Here is a 22,867-nt window from a genome sequence, read left to right as displayed (position 1 = left end):
ATTAACATTTATAAAGCCTTTTATAAAACTCATTCCTATGTTCAAAATTAAGCTTTATCATTTTATAATAATTAATAATATAAAAACTTTTTATAACAAAATCTCATAACGGATGGCGTCACATACAATTTTATTTATTATCATTAACGTTATGTTTTTAAATAAAATCTCATAACAGCGGGGAAGTTATGCAACTCGTTGATGGATTTTTTGCCATGCTGCAATTTTTCGTCATACTGCTCTCAATTTTAGTACTCTTGTCCCTGTACTGTACATCATACTTTTCCTGTTAACAAAAGAATCATGCCAATCCTCTGTCTAACTTCGTGTTCTGGAGAAAACTTTTGAATTGAAATAATGTAACTTCCGGTCCAAACCAGAAGTTCGTTTATAGCTCTTGCCCTGAGCTTTTCATATCTGTTTTTATATATTATAATATTATGTGTTATGATATTATACATGTATACAGTACATTAATTTTTAAATATTTATATATATTTTTTAAGTTAAGGTGTTTATTTATAAGTTAGTCAGTTCTGATAGGGCCTATATATTTTCGGACTATTAATTTTAGTCGCATATATTGAAAAATATGTATCTTTAATGTTTTAGTAAGTGTTCTACATCTTATAAATTTAAAATATTAAATATTATTAAGCATAAATATATTAAGTTTAAATAAATTAAATTTTTATTTATTTATTGATACTCTTCACTATAGATTTATACACGGTTCATAATAAATTTACATAAAGAGCAATAAAGCCAAATAAGTACAGGGTGAACATAAAGTCTCTATACATTTCTGTGAAAACGCAAATTTATTAAACATCTACCATATACACTGCAACATGTATCACATTAGGACCACAAATCAGTACATCTCTATGTGATTGCCCTCCAAGTCTAAGCACAGCCGCCAGCGTTCTTCCACAGACCCCAAAAGTGTACCCCAAAAGTGAATGTGTGGTTAGGAATCATGAAGATCAGGGTCTATGGACCGTTTATGTTTGCAGAGACAACAGTTACCGGACACACATACCGCGACATGTTGGAACAATTTTTGGAGCCACAGTTGGTACAAGATGGGATTAAGGACTCAGTTGTTTTCCAGCAGGATGGGGCACCACCCCATTTTGCATTGGATGTCCGTGATTACCTGAATAAAACATTCCCCTGTAGATGGATTGGTCATGGTTCACAAAGGCTGTGGGCCCCTCGCTCATTAGACCTGACTCCCTTAGATTTCTTTGCGTGGGGGTTTATCAAGTCGCAAGTGTACCAGGTGAAGATTAACAGCATACCGCAGTTGAAACAACGAATTACAGACGCAGTGGCGAAAAAATTTCACCAGCTATGTTGAACAGCGTGTTTCAGTCTGTGGAAGAACGCTGGCGGCTGTGCTTAGACTTGGAGGGCAATCACATAGAGATGTACTGATTTGTGGTCCTAATGTGATACATGTTGCAGTGTATATGGTAGATGTTTAATAAATTTGCGTTTTCACAGAAATGTATAGAGACTTTATGTTCACCCTGTATAGAGATTCATTATATAGTAGAGAAAATGAGGCCTACAATCGTAAATTGTTTTTACATTTTAATAAAAAAAAAATAGTTGAAAATAAGAGTTTTTCTGTTTTCTCCCCTTTGTATGCAGAAAAGAAATTCTGTTATTTTATAAAATTTTTTAAAAATTTTTTCTCAAACTTCGATTATAGCCTACTTTGTTCTTGTTCTTGTTCTTGTTCATGGGTTTATGTTGGAAGGTATGGCCGTTGTCGGCTTTTCTTCCGATGCGCCGCCTGGTGGTTAGGCGAAGCGGCCGGTCTTATATATGTACCGCTCAAGGGCTGAGATGTGGTGGCTCGGGTCTAAACCCGCGTGTGGCCAGTAAAGTTGGCTGAGGTGGCGAGTCTGGTTCAGGTCCAAAGAAAGGGCTTGGCCCAACTCCCGACGGGCCTCGTTGTACGCCGGACACACCAGCCAAAAATGATCGGGGGATTCCTCCTGCCCGCAGTGCTGGCAGTCCGGTGAGCGGCTAAGGTGACGAGAAAAAAGGAAAGATTGAAGAGGCGCCGTATTAGTACGTAACCTCGCCAAAAGCGATTCCGCACGGCGCGAGGAGGCCAGATGGTAAGGCCAAGGAGAGAACGGCCGGAGGTGCTCCCTCCCCTTGTGCCGGAGAGCAGCCGACCAATTGTCGGTGAGGGCGAGCACGATCTTGTCCCTGTTGAACCGACGTAGGTCTCTCGGGGTAAGGGAATGGCGCCAGGAACCAGTAAGATCGGTGTGACTGGCTGCCCTATCGGCCGCTTCGTTAATCTGAATGCCCGAATGTCCTGGGATCCAAACGAGGTCCAGGGGGGCGGGGAACCTGCTGACAATAGATGCAATGTCTGAGATAATGGCCGTCGATGAGAAAGAGACGTTCGTGATTGCCTGCAGGACAGAGCGGCTGTCTGAAAAAATTACGGTCGGACGATTATATTGAGAGGCGATCATCAGCGCTCGCTGAATCCCGATAGCCTCTGCCGTGAAAACGCTGCAGGCGTCGTGGAGACGCCAAGTCTCCCGGATACCCTCGCTAGGAATGACGATGCCGATCTGTGTCCTGAGAGTAGTTTTCGATGCATCAGTACCGATGCAGAACCTGTCGTACCAAAGTTTAGCGTGGAGCTCAGAGTAAAGGCTTTTCAAGCCCTCGGCGTGATCCGCACCCGCTACGGACCACTCATTGAGGTGGACCTTGGGCCGGATCTGATCTGCACACGGAGGGAGGAAATTCTGGCGGTAAAGGCTGGCGACCGGGAGACTCTCCTTAGCGAAATGGGTAAAGACCCGGGCGACGTAAGGAGACTGAAAGCGGCGCCAATGGTGAGAGGCCAGACTGGGAGCCGCCTGGAAAAGGTGGAACAGAGGGCTTGATGGACCCCGAGATAAGTGTGTTACCGCATGCATTATCGCTCTGTGGCGAAGACGAAGCTGAAGCGGGATATACCCGGATTCCGTATAGAGAGAGATCAGGGGAGTCGATTTGGGGACCCCCAGCGCGGTACGAAGGGCCTCGTGTAAAGGGCGCTCCATACGGCTAATGCTGGAGGGCGGAGCCCCCTCCAGGAGCGGGGCGCCAAATTCCGCCATTGGGCGAAGCACCGAGTAGACAAGGTGCAAGAGGTCGGCGGTCCGAGCCCCATTTCGGCGGGAGGCAAAGTATTTTAAGTAGGAGCAGGACCGCGTTAGTTTGGTCCGGAGAAATTGGGCATGGTTGTCCCAAGTGAAAGTATGTGAGAGTTGGAGGCCCAAAACTCGGACTACCCTTTGCTGGGGGATGGTCCCCGAACTGAGGGTGAAAGATAAAGGTGAGCGATTGGTTTTGGCCGAAAAATCGATGGATGCGCTCTTGGTTGCAGAAAAGGACATGCTCCACCCCGACGCCCAATGTTCCAAGTGGTCTAGAGCTTGTTGGGCGCGGGCGTGGGCCTTGGTAGGGCTCAAGCTAGCTGAGAGAAGAAAGATGTCATCGGCATATACTATCACCGAAACATCCGGTGGAATAGCCCTCCAGAGATCGGCCATATATAAGGTAAACAGGAGGGGGGCCAGTACACTCCCCTGAGGGATGCCTTGCCGGAACGGGTGGGGATGGGAGAGGATTCCACGCCAGCGAACCTGGAATTGGCGGTCTAGCAGAAACGATCTAAGCCAAGAAAGAAACCTGCCCCCAATGCCATAAGTCCGGATCTTGGCCAGGAGGCCCTGCTGGTTGACCGAGTCGTAGGCCCCCTCCAAGTCGAGAGCCAACAAAAAGACCCACTTCCGTTGGGCCCGAGCCACTGCGACCTGATGGTGAAGGAGGAGCAAAGCTTCCTCGGCGCCCCGATAGGGCAGGAACCCAAAGTGGTGTGGGTGGAAGAAGGTGGAATTAGCCGCAGAAATATGGAAACGGTGCAGAACCATTCGTTCGAATAGTTTGGCCATGTGGGAAGTGAGAGAAATTGGCCGGTAGGAGGCGCAATTAGTCGCCGGGCGACCCGGTTTACGAATAGGAATAATATGGGCTAACTTCCACTCCTGGGGGCATGTCCCCGCCAACCATGCTCTGTTCAAGGCGGCCAGGAGGGCTGCAAGGCCCGACGGAGGGAGTGCACGAATGGCCTGGGCCTGGATGCGGTCCGGGCCCGGAGTGGTTGGGCGAAGGCCCCGAAGGGCCCGAAGCAACTCCGCTGGACGGAACGGGCCGTCCTCTAGGGTTAGCTGATCGTTGTGGTTCGCTGTGATTGGGGCGAAAGCGCCCGAAGGGCGGTTCCGACCAAAATAGGCGGCCAGCGCCTCGGCTTGCTGGGCTGGCGAAGTGATATCTTCCGTCGTACGCAGAATGAGGTGAGACGTTGGCGCGTCCGCGGGCGTGCGGAGGCGGCGAAAAATCCTATAGATCGTGGACGGAGAAGGAGGGGAGGAGCAGAGTCGGCCCCACCACTCCCGACGCGCTTGTCGGGATTGCCGGCGGAGAAGGGCGCTGAGTCGTTTGTAGCGAGTCCAAAGAGCCAAGGAGGCAGATTGGCGGGCTTTACGAAAGGCCCTTCGTTTCTTAGCCCGAAGGAGGCTACAAGCCGGAGTCCACCAAGGTGGGGACCCAGGGGGAGGAGGGGCGCGCCACACCGAACAGTCCTCTACCGCCTGCCGAAGCAGGCCGGCGAACTGGGAGTACGAAGGGGGGCGGTGGGCCAGTGAAGAGATGGAGTTCTCGAACCGGGTGGGGAAGTCGGACCAGTCAGTACTACAGCGAAAGCGTACCCGAGGCCCCTGCCGGGGTGCTAGAGCAGTAATGGAAAGGGAGACTGGGGCATGATCGCTTGATAGAGTGTCTGAGAGGACGTTCCAAGTAGTCGAGCCGAGCAAGTCCGGAGAGCAAAATGATAAGTCGAGGGCTGAAGCACTAGAGGCACTGAACCGGGTAGGAACCCCCGAGTTCAGGCAACAAAGGTCTGCTGTGGAAAACCAATCGAAGAGTGCGCGTCCCGCCGTGTCGGGGTGGGTGCAGCCATCATCCCAGTAAGGATGATGCGCGTTCCAATCGCCGCAGATGATCCGAGGGCGAAAACCGTCCCGAAGCAAAGTGTGGGTGCCGGGAGGCGGCCGATTTCTCGTTCCTCCTTTTTGTCGGCTAACAGGTCCGTGAGACCTGCCCACGTCAAGATGGCGGTTCGGAGGGGTTACGCGTTACGTGAGTGGATGCGAGTGGAGGAAGTGAATGGGTTCGACGGTAGAGCGGCGGATGGTGACATTCGAATAAAGGACATTACAACGGATAAAACAATAACATAGATTTATTAAAGCTAACTTGACAATTACAGATACGGCGAGCGTCGGTCGCCTGAGTTCGTATTCGCGGAGGGAGAGTTTACAAAACTTCGGGTCATACCTCGGGATCCGGGTCGATCTTCACAGCCGATACGATTTCGTGGATTTCCGGCGGTTCCCCTCGACTTTTTGGCCGCACGCGCACAGGCTAAGAGATAAACGTAACCGACCCCCCTTTTCTCCGTCGTCGCCCTTTTATTCTCTCGGTCACGAGTTCCAGGTTCGCCAACCCGCGTTTTTCGACTCTTGTTCCTCCTGATTCATTTTTTCTATCTTTTGACTCATATCCCTTTTCCTTCTACTCGCGCGGAAAGGGATGTATCATTACCGGCCAAATTCCGGTGGGTCCGAATTCTCACACCACCTTGGGCTTTCTAAAATCGAAGCTGTCCCTGAAGGGCAGGTTCGATTTTTTTCTTTCGGGGAGGATGGCTATTTTAAGCGCGCTGTCTCTCCCTGATTGGTGACTTACAGGCGACGTTAATTAGTCGCGACACTGATTTATATGGCGAATTTTTACACGATTTACCTGGCGACATTAACAATCTATTGATTTCGCGACAATCAAAGATTAATCGGGCGCGCGTTACAATAAGTTGTTATGTTAAACCAACCACTGTGGGTTTGGTAAACAACAACGGTGTTCCCGGAAGTAGGGTTGTTTCCTCTCTGGCACGTGGTGCAGACGTAGTTTCCTTTCGTCACTTGGGCACGAGAGTAAAGTTCACGGTCTTGAGTGTTCGTTGTTCTCGCACGTTATGTGAAAACTTTGGGTTCGCCTCGGGCTACAGCAACAAGTAGTGTATCTACTGGTAGTCGGCAGTGTTGGTAATAGTTCTATGTCTGGCACAAATGTCGAAGTTAAACAGGAACTTGAGGGCTGGAGGATTCCGGTGAGTGGTGTCTTGATATCGTTTGTTGTAGTGTGGCGGTGTCGTCGGGTATGAAACTCGGAGCGGTGATTAATTTTGGTGGAGGGTCGTCATAGTCTTAGTCCGTTGCGGCGAGGATGTCGTCCTATTGGTACTCACAAAAGTTAATTATAAACAGTTATTTGAAATGAAAAGATGATTTGTTCTTGGATCGAGGTACACATTACAAAAAGTTATAAATGGGGTTACTCTCCCTCAGGTCGCTAGGATAATAAAATTCTAACTTAAATCTAAATGAGATAAGCTAACACGTTGGTCCAATTCAAAACGGTGGTTAACATGGATAAAATTCGAACGATATTAGTATAACGAAATATAAGTAATATAATATTTGACTAATAGTAAGTAATAATATAGGTTAAGATGCGATATATGGTGATATATTATAATGGATTATAATAAGGACAAAACTTCGAAAGAAGAAGTTGAACAAAGGATCTAAAAATGGCGGTGTTAATAGGTTTGAACAATGGCCCGTTGGTGAAGGCGGGTGGGATCGCTCCGGGGTGCTTCCTGTAAGGGTGTGTCTCTTCCCGGAAGCGGGTTAGTTTCCCTTTCTTGAAGACGGATTTCTTCGGGTCGATTATCTTGCGATTGTTGTCGGTTGCTTATGTCTTCCATTCGAATATTATCGTCCGCCGGAGATTGTAGTCGGCGGCGTATAACCGATCGGAAAATACGGATGAGGCCAATCAGAATTATGGCAGCACCAAGGCAACTAGCAAGTATAGTGGATGGGTGCATGTAGGAGGCTGGCTCGGGGGTTGCATGTCATTCGCAACAAAGGAGTTCTTGATATTCTCGTTGATAGTTCCGGAAGGAGGCCTGTATTAATTCGAGGCCTTGCGTGGGAAGTTTCCATTCGGTTCCGGTTTGATTTGGTGCTTGCTGTTCTTGTTGTTGAATCCAGGCTTTCAGATAAGCTACCGATTCGGAGACAAATTGCAATTGTCGCTCCAACGGTTCAAATGTGATATCGGTGACGAGGGTCCAGTGACTTGCCGTGATGAGGAAGTTGCCCCGATGTAAGAAAAGGACGCCTTTGGTAAAGGTCTTTGGGTCGGAGGGAGAATGCAGCGCCGTATAGCTGCTACTTAAGATAAGAAGGCCTAGTGGCAGGAACAGCATTATACCCTTTTAGGTTGGTTTCTGCAAAGAACAGGAAAACCAAATCATAGTAGGTTACGAAACCTTTAACTAATTATTCCAGTTAGGGGCGACCCCGAATACAACCCCGAAAGACTAAGCGACCCCGAATACAACCGGATAAATAACGAACACGGAACGAAGGGGTGGATTAATATAAGGCACAATTTATTGAGCACTATGTGTACAGATAAATACTCATACTATATAATGTAAATAATGTACTATAAGCAAAGTAATGTAAAATAATATAATGTACAGAGACAATGTCTTCTGACTACAATGTAGGATCCGGAAGTATCCAAACAAACGGGAGTGCTTCTTAAGTGGCCGTTCGGCTTCGGTTTCTGTCGGTAGGGCGGCGGCGAGAAGAGGACGAGCCAGTGTTTGGTTCCGCTGGGGCCGCTGACTGGGGATGGCTAGCCTTCATTCCCTGCGCTCAGGGGATGACGGTAGACTAGTCGTCGGTGAAACGAACCGAGGGATGCGACTACGATTTCGACTGGGCCGCGGCATCACCCATGGCTGTTCGGGGACAGGGCCGCGGCTACGTAGCGCGTATGGAGGCGTACTCTCTGGTTCCTCAGTTTCCGATTGTTCGCGTTCTGAGTCCTCGTGCTCGGTGTCCTCTTCACTTTCCCTTTCTACTATTTCTCCCGAAGGGGGTTGAGTAGGGATAGAGGTTAAGATAAATTCGTCCCACGGGTCGAGATACGGGGATGGATCAAGCTCAGTGGGTGCGGTCAAGGTTGTGAGCTGATCATTATTTTGCGTTTGCCGCAGGTGGACTTCCTCGCGGGCGGTTGTTGGTTTGATTCGATCCGCGTGGACATGCATCTTACGTTTGGTTTCTAAATGTTCAATTTTAAAGTTTACCGGACCGAGAGCTTCGATAATTCGATAGGGTCCAGACCATCGCGGTGCTAATTTCTGCTTTAACCCTCTTGGCGTAACGACTTCCTTTAATAGAACCCTGTCTCCCACCTTATAACAGGGAGGTTTATTTTGTCGCCGGTGTCGTTCTTGTCGAGCTTCGGCGGCCTGTTCGGCCACCTGTTGAGCGGTTTGATGTGCTAATTTCATCCGTTGTTGTAATTCTGAGGCAAAATTGTCATCTATATCATAACGCACTTCCACCGGCTTAGTAACTATATCAAACGGATAGGTAGGGTCTCTACCATACAAAAGGAAGAATGGGCTCTCATTCATAGAAGCGTGAACCGAGGTGTTGTACGCGAAGAGAGCGTAAGGTATCCACTCATCCCAATCGTGTTGATCTCTGGCTACATAATGTGCTAAAATATCAATTAATGTTTTGTTAAATCTTTCCACAACGCCATTACTGGCGGGATGATAGGCGGTGGTGAGGAGCCTGTTTATGTTCAGAAGCTTGCATACTTCGGTAAACATTTTCGAAATCAGATTCGGAGCTCGGTCCGTCAGTAAGTGCGTCGGCGTCGAGTGACGTAATATAATATTGGTAACGAAGGCTTTCGCGATCGTCTTACTACTAACATCCGGTAGTGGAATAGCCTCAGCATACCGGGTAAAGTGATCGACGAAGACTAAGATATATTTATTCCCCGTAGTGGTGCGCGGGAGTGGTCCAACAATATCCATAGCGGTACGTTCAAAGACGTGTGAAAGGGGAGCAAATAATTGTAATTCGGCTTGGGCTCTGCGTCCGCGCCGACGATGTTTCGCGCAGCTTAGACAGCTTTGACAATAATTTCGTATCTCCTTGGTCATTTCCGGCCAATAAAACGACTTAGCTATTTTAGAACGCATCTTAAGTTCTCCCAAATGTCCAGCGATGGGATTATCATGGAAGGTATATAGGAGATAATCCTTAAGAGCGGCTGGGACAACAATTTGTTCCCACCAGTCGGACTGTCCTTTATTGGTGCCTTTGTGGCATAGGGCGCCTTCTTCATTGAGATAGAATTCATCTAAGGTAAGGCCGTTCCAATTTCCTGAGATTGCTCCGCTTTGCAATTGTTGGATAAGGGGTTTCCACCGCGTATCTCCTTGTTGCGCCTTCGCGATTTGCGTCAGGGAAAATATAGGTTCTACCTCCTGGATTTGCCGAATAGGGATACGGCTAAGAGCATCTGCATTTTTATGCGACTCTCCAGCTTTGTGAACCACGTCAAAATCGAATTCTTGGAGGAAGATAATCCATCGTGATAGCCGCGAATTGGTAGTTGAGTCCTTACAGTCTAATAACCAACGCAGAGGTCGATGATCTGTGAGTATCGTAAATTTTCGTCCATATAAGTAAGGTTTGAAATATCTCACAGCCCAAACCGTAGCTAAACACTCCTTCTCAGTCGTGCTGTAATTAAGTTCGGGTTTTCTCAGTAATCGACTTGCATAAGCAATCGGTTTCTCGGTGCCATTTTCCTCTTGGGATAATATGGCTCCTAAGGCAACATTTGAAGCATCTGTAGCAAGGATAAAAGGCTTCGAAAAGTCCGGTGATTTTAATAATGGAGTGGAGGTTAGAATTTGCTTTAGCGTCTCGAAACTTTCTTGTTGAGCCGGGCCCCATTCGAAAGAGGCATCTTTCTTCAATAAATCCGTTAAGGGTTTCGCAATTTTTGCATACTTGTCCACATGTCGACGATAATAACCAGTTAATCCTAAAAAGGATCGAATTTCTCGCTCATTTTCGGGCCTAGGGAAGTCTAAGACGCACTTTACCTTATCGCTATCTGGTTTTATACCCTGTTCAGAAATTTCATGGCCTAAAAATTTTATTTGCCTCTGCAGGAAATGACATTTTTTTGGTTTTAGCTTAATTCCGGCTTCGCCTAATCGTTGGAATATTTGTTCCAAGCGTTTGAGGTGAGTAGGGAAGTCGGGACTGAAAGTCAAGATGTCGTCCATGTAGACGAGGCATGTCTTTCCCTTCAGACCATGCAGGACGAAGTCCATGGTTCTTTCAAAGGCTGCAGGTGAGTTACGGAGCCCCATGGGGCACCTGTTCCATTGATAGTGCCCATCAGGTGTGGAGAAGGCTGTTTTCTCCTTATCACATACACTCAATTGCCAAAATCCTGAGACTGTGTCCATGGTGGAGAAATATTTTGCTTGGCCCATCAAGCTAAGGGATTCCTGCACTAAGGGCAGTGGATATGGATCTACTTTAGTGATTTTGTTTAACTTGCGGTAATCTATAACTAATCTCAAACCGCCTAGTTTTTTCTTAACGAGAAGCGCTGCTGAACTCCAGGGTGATGTAGAATGTTCGATGATGTTATTCGCTAAAAGTCCATCGATTATTTCATTTAATTGCTGCCGTTGCGCATATGGAATTCGATACGGGGGGGAGTAAACGGGCGCCGCATCGCCGGTATCAATTTTATGTTGCACAATATCACAATACCCCAAATCGTAATCATTAACGGCGAAAACGTGTCGATATTTATATAATAAGGTTAAAAGCTCTTGGTGTTCATCTTCCGGGATATCAGTCCAATCAAATAATTGGTTAAATTCGGCCTCTGATAATTGTGCCGTTTCTCCTTCTCGGATAGTCCCGACCGGGTCTATTTCCTGGACCGCCTCGAAATACGTGCCTACTTTTTCTCCTTTCTTTAACGTTATCGTCTGGTGGGTCGAATTGCGGAGACGGATGGGTACTTGTCCCTTTTTGTTGGGTGTGACCAATACATCGGCTCCGAATATTCCTTCCTGGGCAAGGGGAAGTGTCTCAATTACTCCCATTTTATTACTTGTGCGACGTCCTCGGATGGTCGCGCTTACGATATTATCCGTCATGGGGGGAAGTCGGCACGGTTCTATTAAGACTACCTCCTTTCCTTCTCCGTTTACCTGTCCTTGTGATCCCTTTTTAGATCTTATAGCCGCAGTTACCTGGGCCTTTTCCCTCGATTTATTCCGACTTCCCTGGACCTGTCGGTTACGCGTTGTCGTTTCGTCGGGTAGTTCCGTCCCCGACTCGTCTCCGGACATCGTGGAGTTTAATAACGTTACTACCGTAACAGGAGGTATAATCAATTCTCCTTTCTTTAAGTTGATAAGAAAGCCCTTATCAGCGATCATATCCCTTCCAATAATGCCGTCGCAAGGATATGTAACGTCTATATCCACTAGACAACACGCAAAGGGGAACTGCAGGTCGCCGATTTCGAAGGTAGGGTTCGCAATACCGTAAGTTTGAATGATATGACCGGTAGCGCTTCGTAAATCGGTCTCTTTATGGTGATCGATGTGTATCCTTTCCTTCATTGTTTTGGCAAAAGCTTTAGACAAGAGGGATACCTTAGCTCCAGTGTCTATCTGCACAATGGCCGGGCTTCCTCCTATATAACATTCAAAGGTAGCTTCGCTTCGAATATCGGGATACGTAATAGCAGTGACCGCTTGAGCCTGGGGTTTCCCGGTGTGCGGGTTTCGCTTTTTGTCCTTTTCGGGAGTGTATTCGGCACGAGAGGGTCGTCGCCGGTTATTATACGGGGATCGCTGGCCCTGGACGCTTCGTACTTTTCCTCTCCACCTGTTGGGTTTCTCCTCTCTAGCACGACCCCGATAGCTCTCGCGCCTTCTTGGGGCCTCCGCATGCTCGACGTCGCTTCGCGTACGCATAGGAGCATCGCTAGGATTGTTCTCTCGGCGATCGGAGGGATTCCGGTTCCGATAGGGTTGATTATTCGGTCGATTGGACATACGACTAGTGTTACCGGCGCGGTAGCCTCCTCGTTGGGAAGGCGGATTATTCCGATTACCTCGATTATCTCCCCAATTATTTCGCCTCTCTGGAGGGATTCTAACATTACCGGTCGCGGAGGTTCGGGTTAACCCTTCCACTCTGGCTTGCAGTTCTTGCATAGCCGACGTCAATTGAGCTATCTGATCCTGTGAGGGGGGGTCGGTCACTCGCTCGCTGTCCCGGACTGTTCGTAATATTCCCCGCGGATGGGAGGTGAGCTGTTCGATCGTCTCCTCACTGATCGCGGCTTTGAGTGCCTCATCGAAGGTCTCAGCCTCGCGACTCATTACTCGTCTACGGATCTTTATATCTATTCCGTTAAGAAATTGCGCCTTTAACCGTTCATCTAACTCCTTTCTTTGAATGCGCTGAATAATAGCGGCTTCTGCGGCGTCGGCTCCGGGCTCCGGCGTGATCTCGATTTCCATCGCGAGCGCTTGAAGTCGGGCGGCGTACGTTTGTACGTCCTCGTCCCGTTTTTGGACGCAGGTATAAAATTTACTAAGCCTAAACGAATATGGTTCCCTTTCGAACCGCGCGATCATTAAGCGCTTGAACTCGTCAAATTCGTCGACCTCTTTAATTCTTCTATCCTTCCGTACGAATTCCCGAGCTATCCCGGTGAGTTTGAGCTTGGCTACGGCCAGCATTTGGGCCTTTGACCATGCCGCGACTTTCGTTACGTCCGCTAACGAGTCAAAAAAATCCGTAACTCGGAGACCTCCCGTTTCTCCGGAAAATACGGGCAGGAGTGGAATGATTCCGCCCAACCCTCCTAGGGTGAGGGGGTTTGGATTCGGATTCGCTTGAGCTGGCCCTACCGCGGGTTGTGGATTGCCCTCCATTTTTTTGCGATAGGTTTAATTAGCTTAGGAAGACAGACTAGGAACAGTATCGGAAGTAGTTCTATGACTTAGGTCCCTACTTCGACTGGAATGGTCCCTTTTATTCGAATATGATCCTTTCCGCTCTATCGATATTTCGAAGGAGTCGAACCCCACTCCTGAAAAACCAATTTGTGGGTGCCGGGAGGCGGCCGATTTCTCGTTCCTCCTTTTTGTCGGCTAACAGGTCCGTGAGACCTGCCCACGTCAAGATGGCGGTTCGGAGGAGTTACGCGTTACGCGAGTGGATGCGAGTGGAGGAAGTGAATGGGTTCGACGGTAGAGCGGCGGATGATGACATTCGAATAAAGGACATTACAACGGATAAAACAATAACAAAGATTTATTAAAGCTAACTTGACAATTACAGATACGGCGAGCGTCGGTCGCCTGAGTTCGTATTCGCGGAGGGAGAGTTTACAAAACTTCGGGTCATACCTCGGGATCCGGGTCGATCTTCACAGTCGATACGATTTCGTGGATTTCCGGCGGTTCCCCTCGACTTTTTGGCCGCACGCGCACAGGCTAAGAGATAGACGTAACCGACCCCCCTTTTCTCCGTCGTCGCCCTTTTATTCTCTCGGTCACGAGTTCCAGGTTCGCCAACCCGCGTTTTTCGACTCTTGTTCCTCCTGATTCATTTTTTCTATCTTTTGACTCATATCCCTTTTCCTTCTACTCGCGCGGAAAGGGATGTATCATTACCGGCCAAATTCCGGTGGGTCCGAATTCTCACACCAGCGTCAAGATCCATATCCGGCTGAACACCTTGAGGGGCGTAGATGTTCACGAGGGAAAAAGGGCCCCCCGGGAGAAAGATCCTGAGCTCCTGGGTCTCCAGGCCCGCGATTCCTGGGGCGGCCGGAAGGAGGCGCGCGGGAATGGCCGTAGCCACCGCCGCTAAAAGACCGCCGCCGCGGGAATTGGGACGGTCACACCGGAAAATGGTGAACCCAGGGAGGGAGAAGGAGGCTGACGGGACAAGCCAAGTCTCCTGGATTAAAAGGACGTCTACCCCGCGGAGCCATGGTTCCGCCAAAAGAAGGTCCTTTTTAGCGCGTAAGCCTTGGGCGTTCCAGTGAACGATGCGAAGGGCCGAGTTGAATTGGGCCGGACTAGGCATTATGTGCCGATTGCGCTGACTGACGGTGACGAAGTTTTACCTTTTCCGCCGGGTTGGCAGAGCCAAAGTCTTCCAACGATACTGTCCGGGTTGGGCCAGGCGGGAAGGAAAGGTCCATGTCCGATGCTGGACCGTCTGAGTCGGAAGTAGCCTTTGGGGCCGCCTTCCTCTGTTTATTTCCTTTTTTCTTTCTAGGCGGGCCAGAGAGCGTAGGGCGTTCCTCCCGCTGCGGCGGACGTTTTTGAGCCTGGGAGGTAGGTAATTGTTGGGGTTGCGACGAGATGTTTTCGGGGAGAAGGAGTTCCGATTCCCTGGTGGGAGGGGTAGACCGAAATTCAGATCTAATTTGTCGGAGTTCTGCCCGTAGCGAGTCAATAGCCGCTTCCAGCCGGGCGATTCGCCGGGTCAAGGATTGGTGGTCCGGGCCCCGTGCTGAGTCGGCCTGATGGGTAGACTCTACCCTACCGCTGGGACCACTCTTGGCCTCCGGAACCTGGAGAGGTTTAGGCTTTGCCGCCACCTGGGCATAGGATGATTGCTCCGCAGGCCGGAGACGCTTAGCCTCCGCATGCGAACAGCGGTGGATAACACTCAATTTGAGTAGCCGCGCTTCCGAGAGGTATGCCGGGCAGTTGGGCGAGTCCGCTCGGTGAGGGCCCCTGCAGCGAACGCACTTCTCCGCCGGGCGCGAGCACCCCGTGGAGTCGTGGTCCTCCCCGCAGTTTAGGCAACGACGGCGCCCACGGCAAGAAGCCGGAGCGTGGCCGAAAGTAAGGCAGCGCCCACAGAATCTGGGCTTAGGATAGAAGCGCTCGCAGCGAAACCGTTGATAGTACAGTTTCACCGACTCGATCGGGTCCGCACTGGCAATGGAGAAGTAAACCGTCGTACTAGGGGTCACCTCTGCCCGGTCGTTGAGTTTCCGCGTGAAGCGGCGCACCTCGACAACAGGCAACATGGCCTCCGTGAGCATTTCGTAAATCTCGGACGCGGTTAGCGAGACATCCACTCCTCTCAAGAGATACGCCGTTTGGGAGCATTCCGGGGCCAACCTGCCCCACACCGACAAATCCCCAAGAGACGTCAGGGCGAGAGCCGTTTGGGCGGTGGAGAAGTCCCTTGTTTTCAACAGAAGAAGCCCACTTCTGGAATAACGAACGTCCTCGATGAGCTCCGGGCGTGGGAATCGCGTCCGGAGTGCGGCGTGTAGCTCGGCCGGACGTAAACGACGAAGGGGGCCCTGGCCCTCCAGGAAGATCGTGAACAAGAAGTCCGATGGGAGGGACGGCCGAATAGAGCGGAGTTTATCCGCCTCCGCGAAAGGAGCCAAATACCGCAGTCCCGAGGGATCGGGGCCCCCCGGGCCCGACTCCGGGGACCGGGGGCGAATGCGCGGGGGCGAGGACGCCTCCGAAGCCATGGAGCAGTCCACACCGGATAGGCCCGTGAATCGCGCTCCTACCTGGGAGAAAGCTGGGAAATACTTTAATTCCGGAAATCCTTTTTCGATGCTGAAGTAGCCACTCGGGGCACCAGCCACCAGGAAGTAATCTCTGCCTGGGAATGAGCAAAAACCGAACAGTCGAAAAGCCACCAAAAAACTTTACACTCCCAAAAACCAAAATATGAGAGAAACCAAAAAGCACAAGTCTAGCACTCGAATCTTCTGACAATTCGAAAGTCGCGCCAAAACCTGTACGCCATATTGGATGCCCTATAGCCTACTTTGATGAACAGACTCAATCAGTATCTTTTACTAAACCATTCCCAGAATATTTTCAATGCATAGTTAAAGGGTTTATCCGATTCGGACTCGAAAGGTTGATTGTATGGCTCCTTATTGCTTAAGTATTTATAAAATCTTTTCAATATTAAACATTCGTTGTATATGATTCGAAGCAGTTCCACGATGTTTTCGTTCTCCATTAACTGTTGTACATGAAAGTTTCAGGCGTCCAATTCTGCAGATGAACCATAAGTATTTGAACAAGAAGCCAAGGATTCCAAATTGCACGAAATCTTTTCCTTCAAAAACCATATTTCTGTCACCCATTCATTTTGAGACAGGTATTTCTTCTGTAATTTAATGTCGCAACAAGTGATGAGTCTATTTATAACTTTGTATCTTTCCAGAATTCTTAAATCATTAAGTAAACGATTCAATCCTTCCAAATCGATAATATTGGGATGCGAAGTCGACGAATACTTTTCGAATAGATTTAAACATCTTTTTTCGAATCCGGGACTATCTTCTGCTTTTTCTTCCAATTTCGTGATCAGACATTTGATTAAATCCTTGTCCATTTTCAACAAGATTCGATTCTCAAATATTTTACTTAATTGTTGCGTTCTTTGTAAAGAAAAATATTATTATATCATTCTTGATTTGTTAGTATTGCTAATAGTGTGAACCTATACATAAACCATTAAATCTGTTTAATGATCAGATTTGTCGTATGGAACTAAACTATTATTGTAATATTATCTAGAAAACTCTAAATTGCTTCCGATGTTTTTCTTTAGTCCACCCTTCTCTTATTTCTTTCCTTTTGCAATGTATTAAAATATAGTAAAAGAAAAGCTTTTCTATATAATAAGTTTTCTTATAAGTTGGAAAAAATAGGGGGAAATATACCTATATATATATTTGATGTGACATTCTATCGAATAGGTTTTGGCAGGATAAACGTTTTGATGGCTGTAAATCGATTTTTTTGTGATATTCTATTAACTGTTGCAATTGTCACTTCTCACAAAGTATGACTTTTTACTTTTCCGGCTGTTATATAAACAGGGTGAAGGTATGGAGATCGGTCAAAAAATGACCCCCGAGACTTTTACACTTTTGGACTGGGATCTTGAAATACAAAAAATGTGGGGGTTTTCTGTATAAATGGATGTTAGTGTGTGGGGGGCACAGTTTTGTTCATCTTTTTTGAAGCTTAATAACTCCCGTGCTTTTTGTCGAAAATTTATGAAATTTTGTAGGGAGGTTTGTTTATTAGGGGGATTGATACTATTAAATTTTGGTGATAAAAGGTCAAGGAGTGGGGAGATAAAGAGGATCGCGTGTATCTCGAGTAGATTCGGACTTAATGACGATTTCACTCGTTATTAGCATTTACATTTTTTATAAAACCCATCCCTATCCTCAAAATAAAGTTTTTTACCATTTTATAATAGTTAAAAATATAAAATAAAATATTATAACAGATGGCGCCAACAAATGTCGCCGAGAAAGTTAAGTAACTCGTTGCTATATTTTTTGATTTTTATATTATTTGTTTTTATTTTATTTTTACATTCATGAACAAATATTCTATGCATATTACTTTATGTGACAGATCTCCCACGCATTGCGTTGCCTAATACCATCAATACAATCTATGGCCGGCTCATCCGACGGTGCAATACACGCATTTTCACTAGGCGACAAGCTTGAGAAGGCAAAAAACTTGCGTAACATAATGGTTTTTAAAATTTCAAACGTCAATTTGAGGTTAGGCAGAAGATGCAAGGTATGGTGTTGCATGGAGCGGCAAAGTTTCTAAAGCCCATTCCATTTCTATTAACTTATTTTACATCAAATGTACAAAATGTTTCATTTTTTTGGTTAAAATGACAAATTTTGTTAGATCCATGGTATTTAATTTCCACGTTTATAAAATCCATTTACACTCCGTTGCAGAATTCAGCAGAAGATTAAAGCAAAGGAAACTGTTCATAGCAAATTATAGAAGTAGGCTACTTTGCAAATTATTTGCAAATTAAAGATATAATGAGGATTGTAAAATTTATTTCATTGGTTGCAAGGTTGAAAAACGAAATCGAAGAACGAGTAAACTCATTGCGAATAATGAATAAAAAGAATTCTCGATAAAATCACAACTTTTCACAAATTATAAAACCTTATGTTACAGAGAAGACGAATTGCGTAAATTAAAATTGAATTATAGGCCTACACCAAAATTTTGCTAGCTTTCGTTACGTTCTTTACTTTTTGTGTTTCTTGATTTTGCTTAAAGAGTTCTGTGTGTTATCATACAGCATTTTAGATTTCAAATGAAAGAGAGAACACTCGATGATACTGTAAGTACAAGAATATAGACTCAAAAATTCAAATGAGCCAGACTGATAAAATAATGATCGCAAGATTTTGAATCAATCGTTACCTATAGACAGTGGCGTAGCGAACATAACTGGCGCCCGGGGCACGACACTTTATTGGCGCCACCCTCCCCCTCCAGAAACACATAGTTTGTCTTGGAGACCATTTGGGCGCCCGGTGCATGATACACCCCCCTGCACCCCCCTCGCTACGCCACTGCCTATAGACGAAAAGTAATAGGCTTCAATAAAAATTACGTTAATAGTGTACCAGGATAAAAATAGTCCTGAAGATAACGCTGTCCTATTAGGAATAAGTATGAGTACCTTTTATAAAATATATTCGAAAATTCTGTTTGGAATGAAATTGTAAAGGGGATGTTTTATTGACTCTCAACGACATGAAATCACAGTTAGGAGCCATCAATATATGAAAAAGTATAAGATTCATAGGCAAAGACGACGCCAGCCAATGGGCCAGAGGAGGCAAGATGATGTAAATTGATAGAGGATATGAATTGTATGTAGGTAAAATAAAAACGATTCATAAAGTTTTAATCATTTACTATGTACCGGAAAAGAAATATCTTAATTAAAACAATTTTTTTAACTTACAGGAAGCCTAAGAAGATTATTTTAATTAAAACTTAGCGTTTAAATAATTTTTTTTCGAATTTCTAGGGGAGGGCAGCTTCCCTACTGCTCCCCCTTGGCGACGCCCTTGTTTATAGGTGATTTGAAGAAATCAAAAGAAACTTATACTTTTTATACTTCTCTCTGCCCTGTGGACATTAAGCTGGCAAGCGCCTTACAGATTCGGCCAGGCCTGCAATAGTGTGGCCAAATGATGAGGAACGAATCACCCCCTGAAAAATTTCTGGGGTTTTTCGACCGAATCGGATTCGTTTCCGGGTCCCTTCTTATCCATAAGGCGTCAGTCATTGCTCTGGGTGACCAGGGAACGAAATGCTAGTATTCTAGCTATTATGGTAATTGTCGCTGTAATTTGAAAAAAATGTAGACCTATAAATTCCCATTGTCGTCCGTCTGTCTTTCCTTAATCTCGAGAATGGAATAAGATAGATGAAATCCAAGATTAGATATGAAAATCTCAGGGGCAGGAGGCCTCGATTAACTATATACGAAATTCCGATGCATACCGAAAATTACGTTATTTCAATTTAAATCGTTTCCCCTGAAAGCAGTTTATAGCTGACCGGCACGACTCCATTGCTAACGATAAAAGTATGATGTACAGGGGCAAAACATTATAGTACTAATTTGAGGTGGAGAGCAAATATTTTAAATAAAATAAATTTAAAATATGATTAAATATTGCAGCCCGGCATTGTAATAAATAATTGCTCGTTCTAAGAGCAAATTTCCACGGTTTTGGTTAATAATGAACGAAGTTAAATTCAACAGTTCTGAAGTAATTTCCCTGTAAACAGATCATTGGGTGTTTTATTATTTATGATTTTTTTCATCCCTGCAGGCACCAACAAGGATTTTTTCCTATAACTATCATGGGTTTGAATAGGTTTCACAATGAGGTCAGCCGGATGTGGGGATGAACACGATATGCTACCAGGACCAACTTTTTGGGCACAGACCACTCCCAAAAAATTCCTGAGGATTTTCGACCACTCAGGTTCGATCTCAGGTCACCCAGAGCAATGACTGACGCCTTATCTGTCTGGGCATCCGGCTGTCCTCGTATTATACTATACATGTAAATGTTTCAAAAGAATTACAGGTATACCTCGAGTTACGTCGTTCTCGATTATACGTCGTTTGTCAAAAAAGTATATGGAGAAATAAAAATCAAGTTTAAGTCATTTTATTCCACTTTACATCCGTCCGCCACAAATATTGAAGTCGTAATATGACTAGAAAAGCGTTAAAAGCACATAAAATCATATTAAAATATGTATATTTACAGTAAATGTTAATATAATCATCATAAATCCTAGAGAACGAAACATGAAAACATCTGTGTTTCTGTGTTGTCGTCTTATTTAGCGGTCTTTAAGTGCTCATTATTGGCGTTCCCTCCATTATTGGCGTTTAGTTACGACGTAAGTCGAAACTACGACTTACGTCGTAACTACACAAGTAAATTCGACTTACGTCGTTTTTCGACTTGCGTCGCCTCTCCCGGAACCAATTACCGACGTAAGACGAGGTATATCTGTATAATGGATGTAAAAATTTTACAATTATGTTTCAGGAATGTATAATTTTATTACAAATTGTAATTTCGGATTTGCAGATGGAAAATCGTCATTCATCTGAAGAAAATCTATCTGATTTGTCCGCATTAGGACAGAAATCAGGTGTCATTTACTCTCCGATTTTCTCTCCTTTACGGTAAGTTATTATATAAAATGATATGTAATTCCAAAAATTAAAGTGATTATCTATTTTAAGAGATCCTTTATCTATATCCATCGCGGGTTTAACCAAGGCCAAAAATGGGTAAGGTGGATGGCGACGAAACGGGCCGGACATTTCCGGGACAGGTCACCCATGAAAAATTCTTGGGGATGTTTACCTGGATTCAATTCTGGGTTTCCCAGTGCTGTAGAATGATGCCTTGTTAATTAATATTACATCGACATTTCGTTTTAATGATGAAATAGTAAAGTAGAAGAGAAATTGATTGTAGAAGTTGATTTACTAATTCAGAAAATTTAAAACAAACAGTTGCATTATCTGAAGCTAAAATACAGGGACTTGTGAGAACCGTAGATATACTATATGCTAAACAAATTTATAGACATATTTCGTACAGCCAATCAAGTACTGATAATTCAGCTAAATTTTATGTCATTTCTTCCTGATTATGATGTTATGCGAGAGATAATTTATTTGTTAGCAAACGATCTATGAATTTCTTTAAGATGCTAAACGACTAGACGAGTTTGCTTTTTTCTTTTACTCTTTCCGCCTTGTGGATTTTTTTATCAAGCTCATTATGGGTTCGACTAGATCCACAATGGGGCAATCGGGTGCCGAGGGATAGGGGCCGACATATCCCGTCGGACCACCTTCGAAAAATTCCTGGGGACTTTTCGACCCCTCCGGATTTGATCGCAGAGCGGCAGGCCGACACCTTAACCGCTCGGCCGTCCGACCGTCAAACGAATTTGCTCGTTTCGCCCAGAAAGTGTACGCTTATCATCAATTTGACATTATCTCTTCAGTTTTACGATAAGGCTGGATGGCCGAGTGGTCAAAGTGGCAGTCCACCGCTCTGGGGACCCGGAATCGAAGCCGGACGGGTTGACAAATCCCCAGGAATTTTTGGGGGGGTGGTCTGTCTGGATATAATATGTCAGGCCCCATCACTCACCACCCGGTCGCACCATTGGGGACTTGACCGATCCCTTAATGGGCTTGCTAAAAGAGTTCCACAGGGCGAAAAGAATAAAAAAAAACAAAGTTTTACAATGAATAAGTTAAACTTCATTGAAATATAATACCAAATTGAAGTAAGAAACGAAAAAGCATAATAAAATGAGAGGTGAAAACGCAAAAAAGAAATCGTCTCGATTAAACGAAAACTATCGTGACACAAAAATAACCTTAAGTTTTAACGATAATAAATATAGAATTGCATGTTCCAGGATCGATTCACACAAGCAGCAAATTTAAGATTAAGTCGACATCATCGTCTTAATTTTGTCGCTCATGCGCATCAATCATAACAAACGAGAAAACGTTTCAATTTATTTGAAATTTTAAAATTAATATAGCGTTATATATATCTATCGGAATAATAATGATATTTATATAGTTTTCGTTAATTTTAATTTTATTTTAAAAATAAATTTGAATGACGCTCTGGTAGAAAATTAGAAAACGTTGGAAAATACTAACGGGGCCTACGTTCTACCAGAGTCTATAGATATACTGGTCCTTGAGCTGCCAATAGCTTAAGCTATTGGTAGCTCAAGCTCAATGCTACGATACTGGCGTAATAAATATTTCTGCCACTTCGAGCGCTGCAATCGCTTCGCGGCGTAAATTTGGCTTAAACATAGAGAGAATCAGCTGTAAACATTCGAAATTCTTTTAACACTCTTCCATCCCATCAGAACATAAGGGCAGATAGGACCAAATCTCAAGATGTAATTTTTATAATAAACTAGCTGACCCGGCCACGCGTTGTTGTGGCTCAAAATGTATCTTTTATAAATGTGTAACACTTCCCCGTGGGGGGAATTTCAAAAAATCCCTTCTTAGTGTACAGTACATTCGGAGCCAGGATGTACATTAATTTGTACCTTTTAATAAAACTGAACTGAACTGAAACTGTACAGTACATTCTCTTGACATACCCTATTAAAACACAATCAAAAACGCGTTTAAAATAGTATAATAAAAGCAGAGTTCTTCACAGTAAGCCTTAATCCTGTCCCTCTCCCCGCTGGGAATATCGAAAAATTCCTTTTTAGTGTATATTCTGTTGACGTACCGTATTAAAACGCAATTAAAATGCAAAAAACCACATGTAAAATAGTATAAATAGAAGCTGAGTTCTTCACAGTAAGCCTTAATCCCGTCCCTCTCCC

The 22,867-nt window shown here is 45.3% G+C and overlaps 1 protein-coding gene across 1 annotated transcript; it reads right to left on the bottom strand.

The window, feature by feature from the left end:
* Positions 1-1,811: 1,811 nt before the first annotated feature.
* Positions 1,812-3,578, bottom strand: LOC136983547 (uncharacterized). The gene has a single exon (XM_067280308.1). It carries the CDS (start codon positions 3,576-3,578, stop codon positions 1,812-1,814), a length of 1,767 nt encoding a protein of 588 aa, XP_067136409.1.
* Between the last annotated feature and the right edge of the window lie 19,289 nt (positions 3,579-22,867).

The sequence above is a fragment of the Centruroides vittatus genome, unplaced genomic scaffold, assembly GCF_030686945.1.
Source record: "Centruroides vittatus isolate TY-2023 unplaced genomic scaffold, ASM3068694v2 contig_883, whole genome shotgun sequence".
Taxonomy (NCBI): domain Eukaryota; kingdom Metazoa; phylum Arthropoda; class Arachnida; order Scorpiones; family Buthidae; genus Centruroides; species Centruroides vittatus.
Note: the sequence above shows the minus strand (reverse complement) of the source record. Positions and strands in the feature narration are given on the sequence as shown.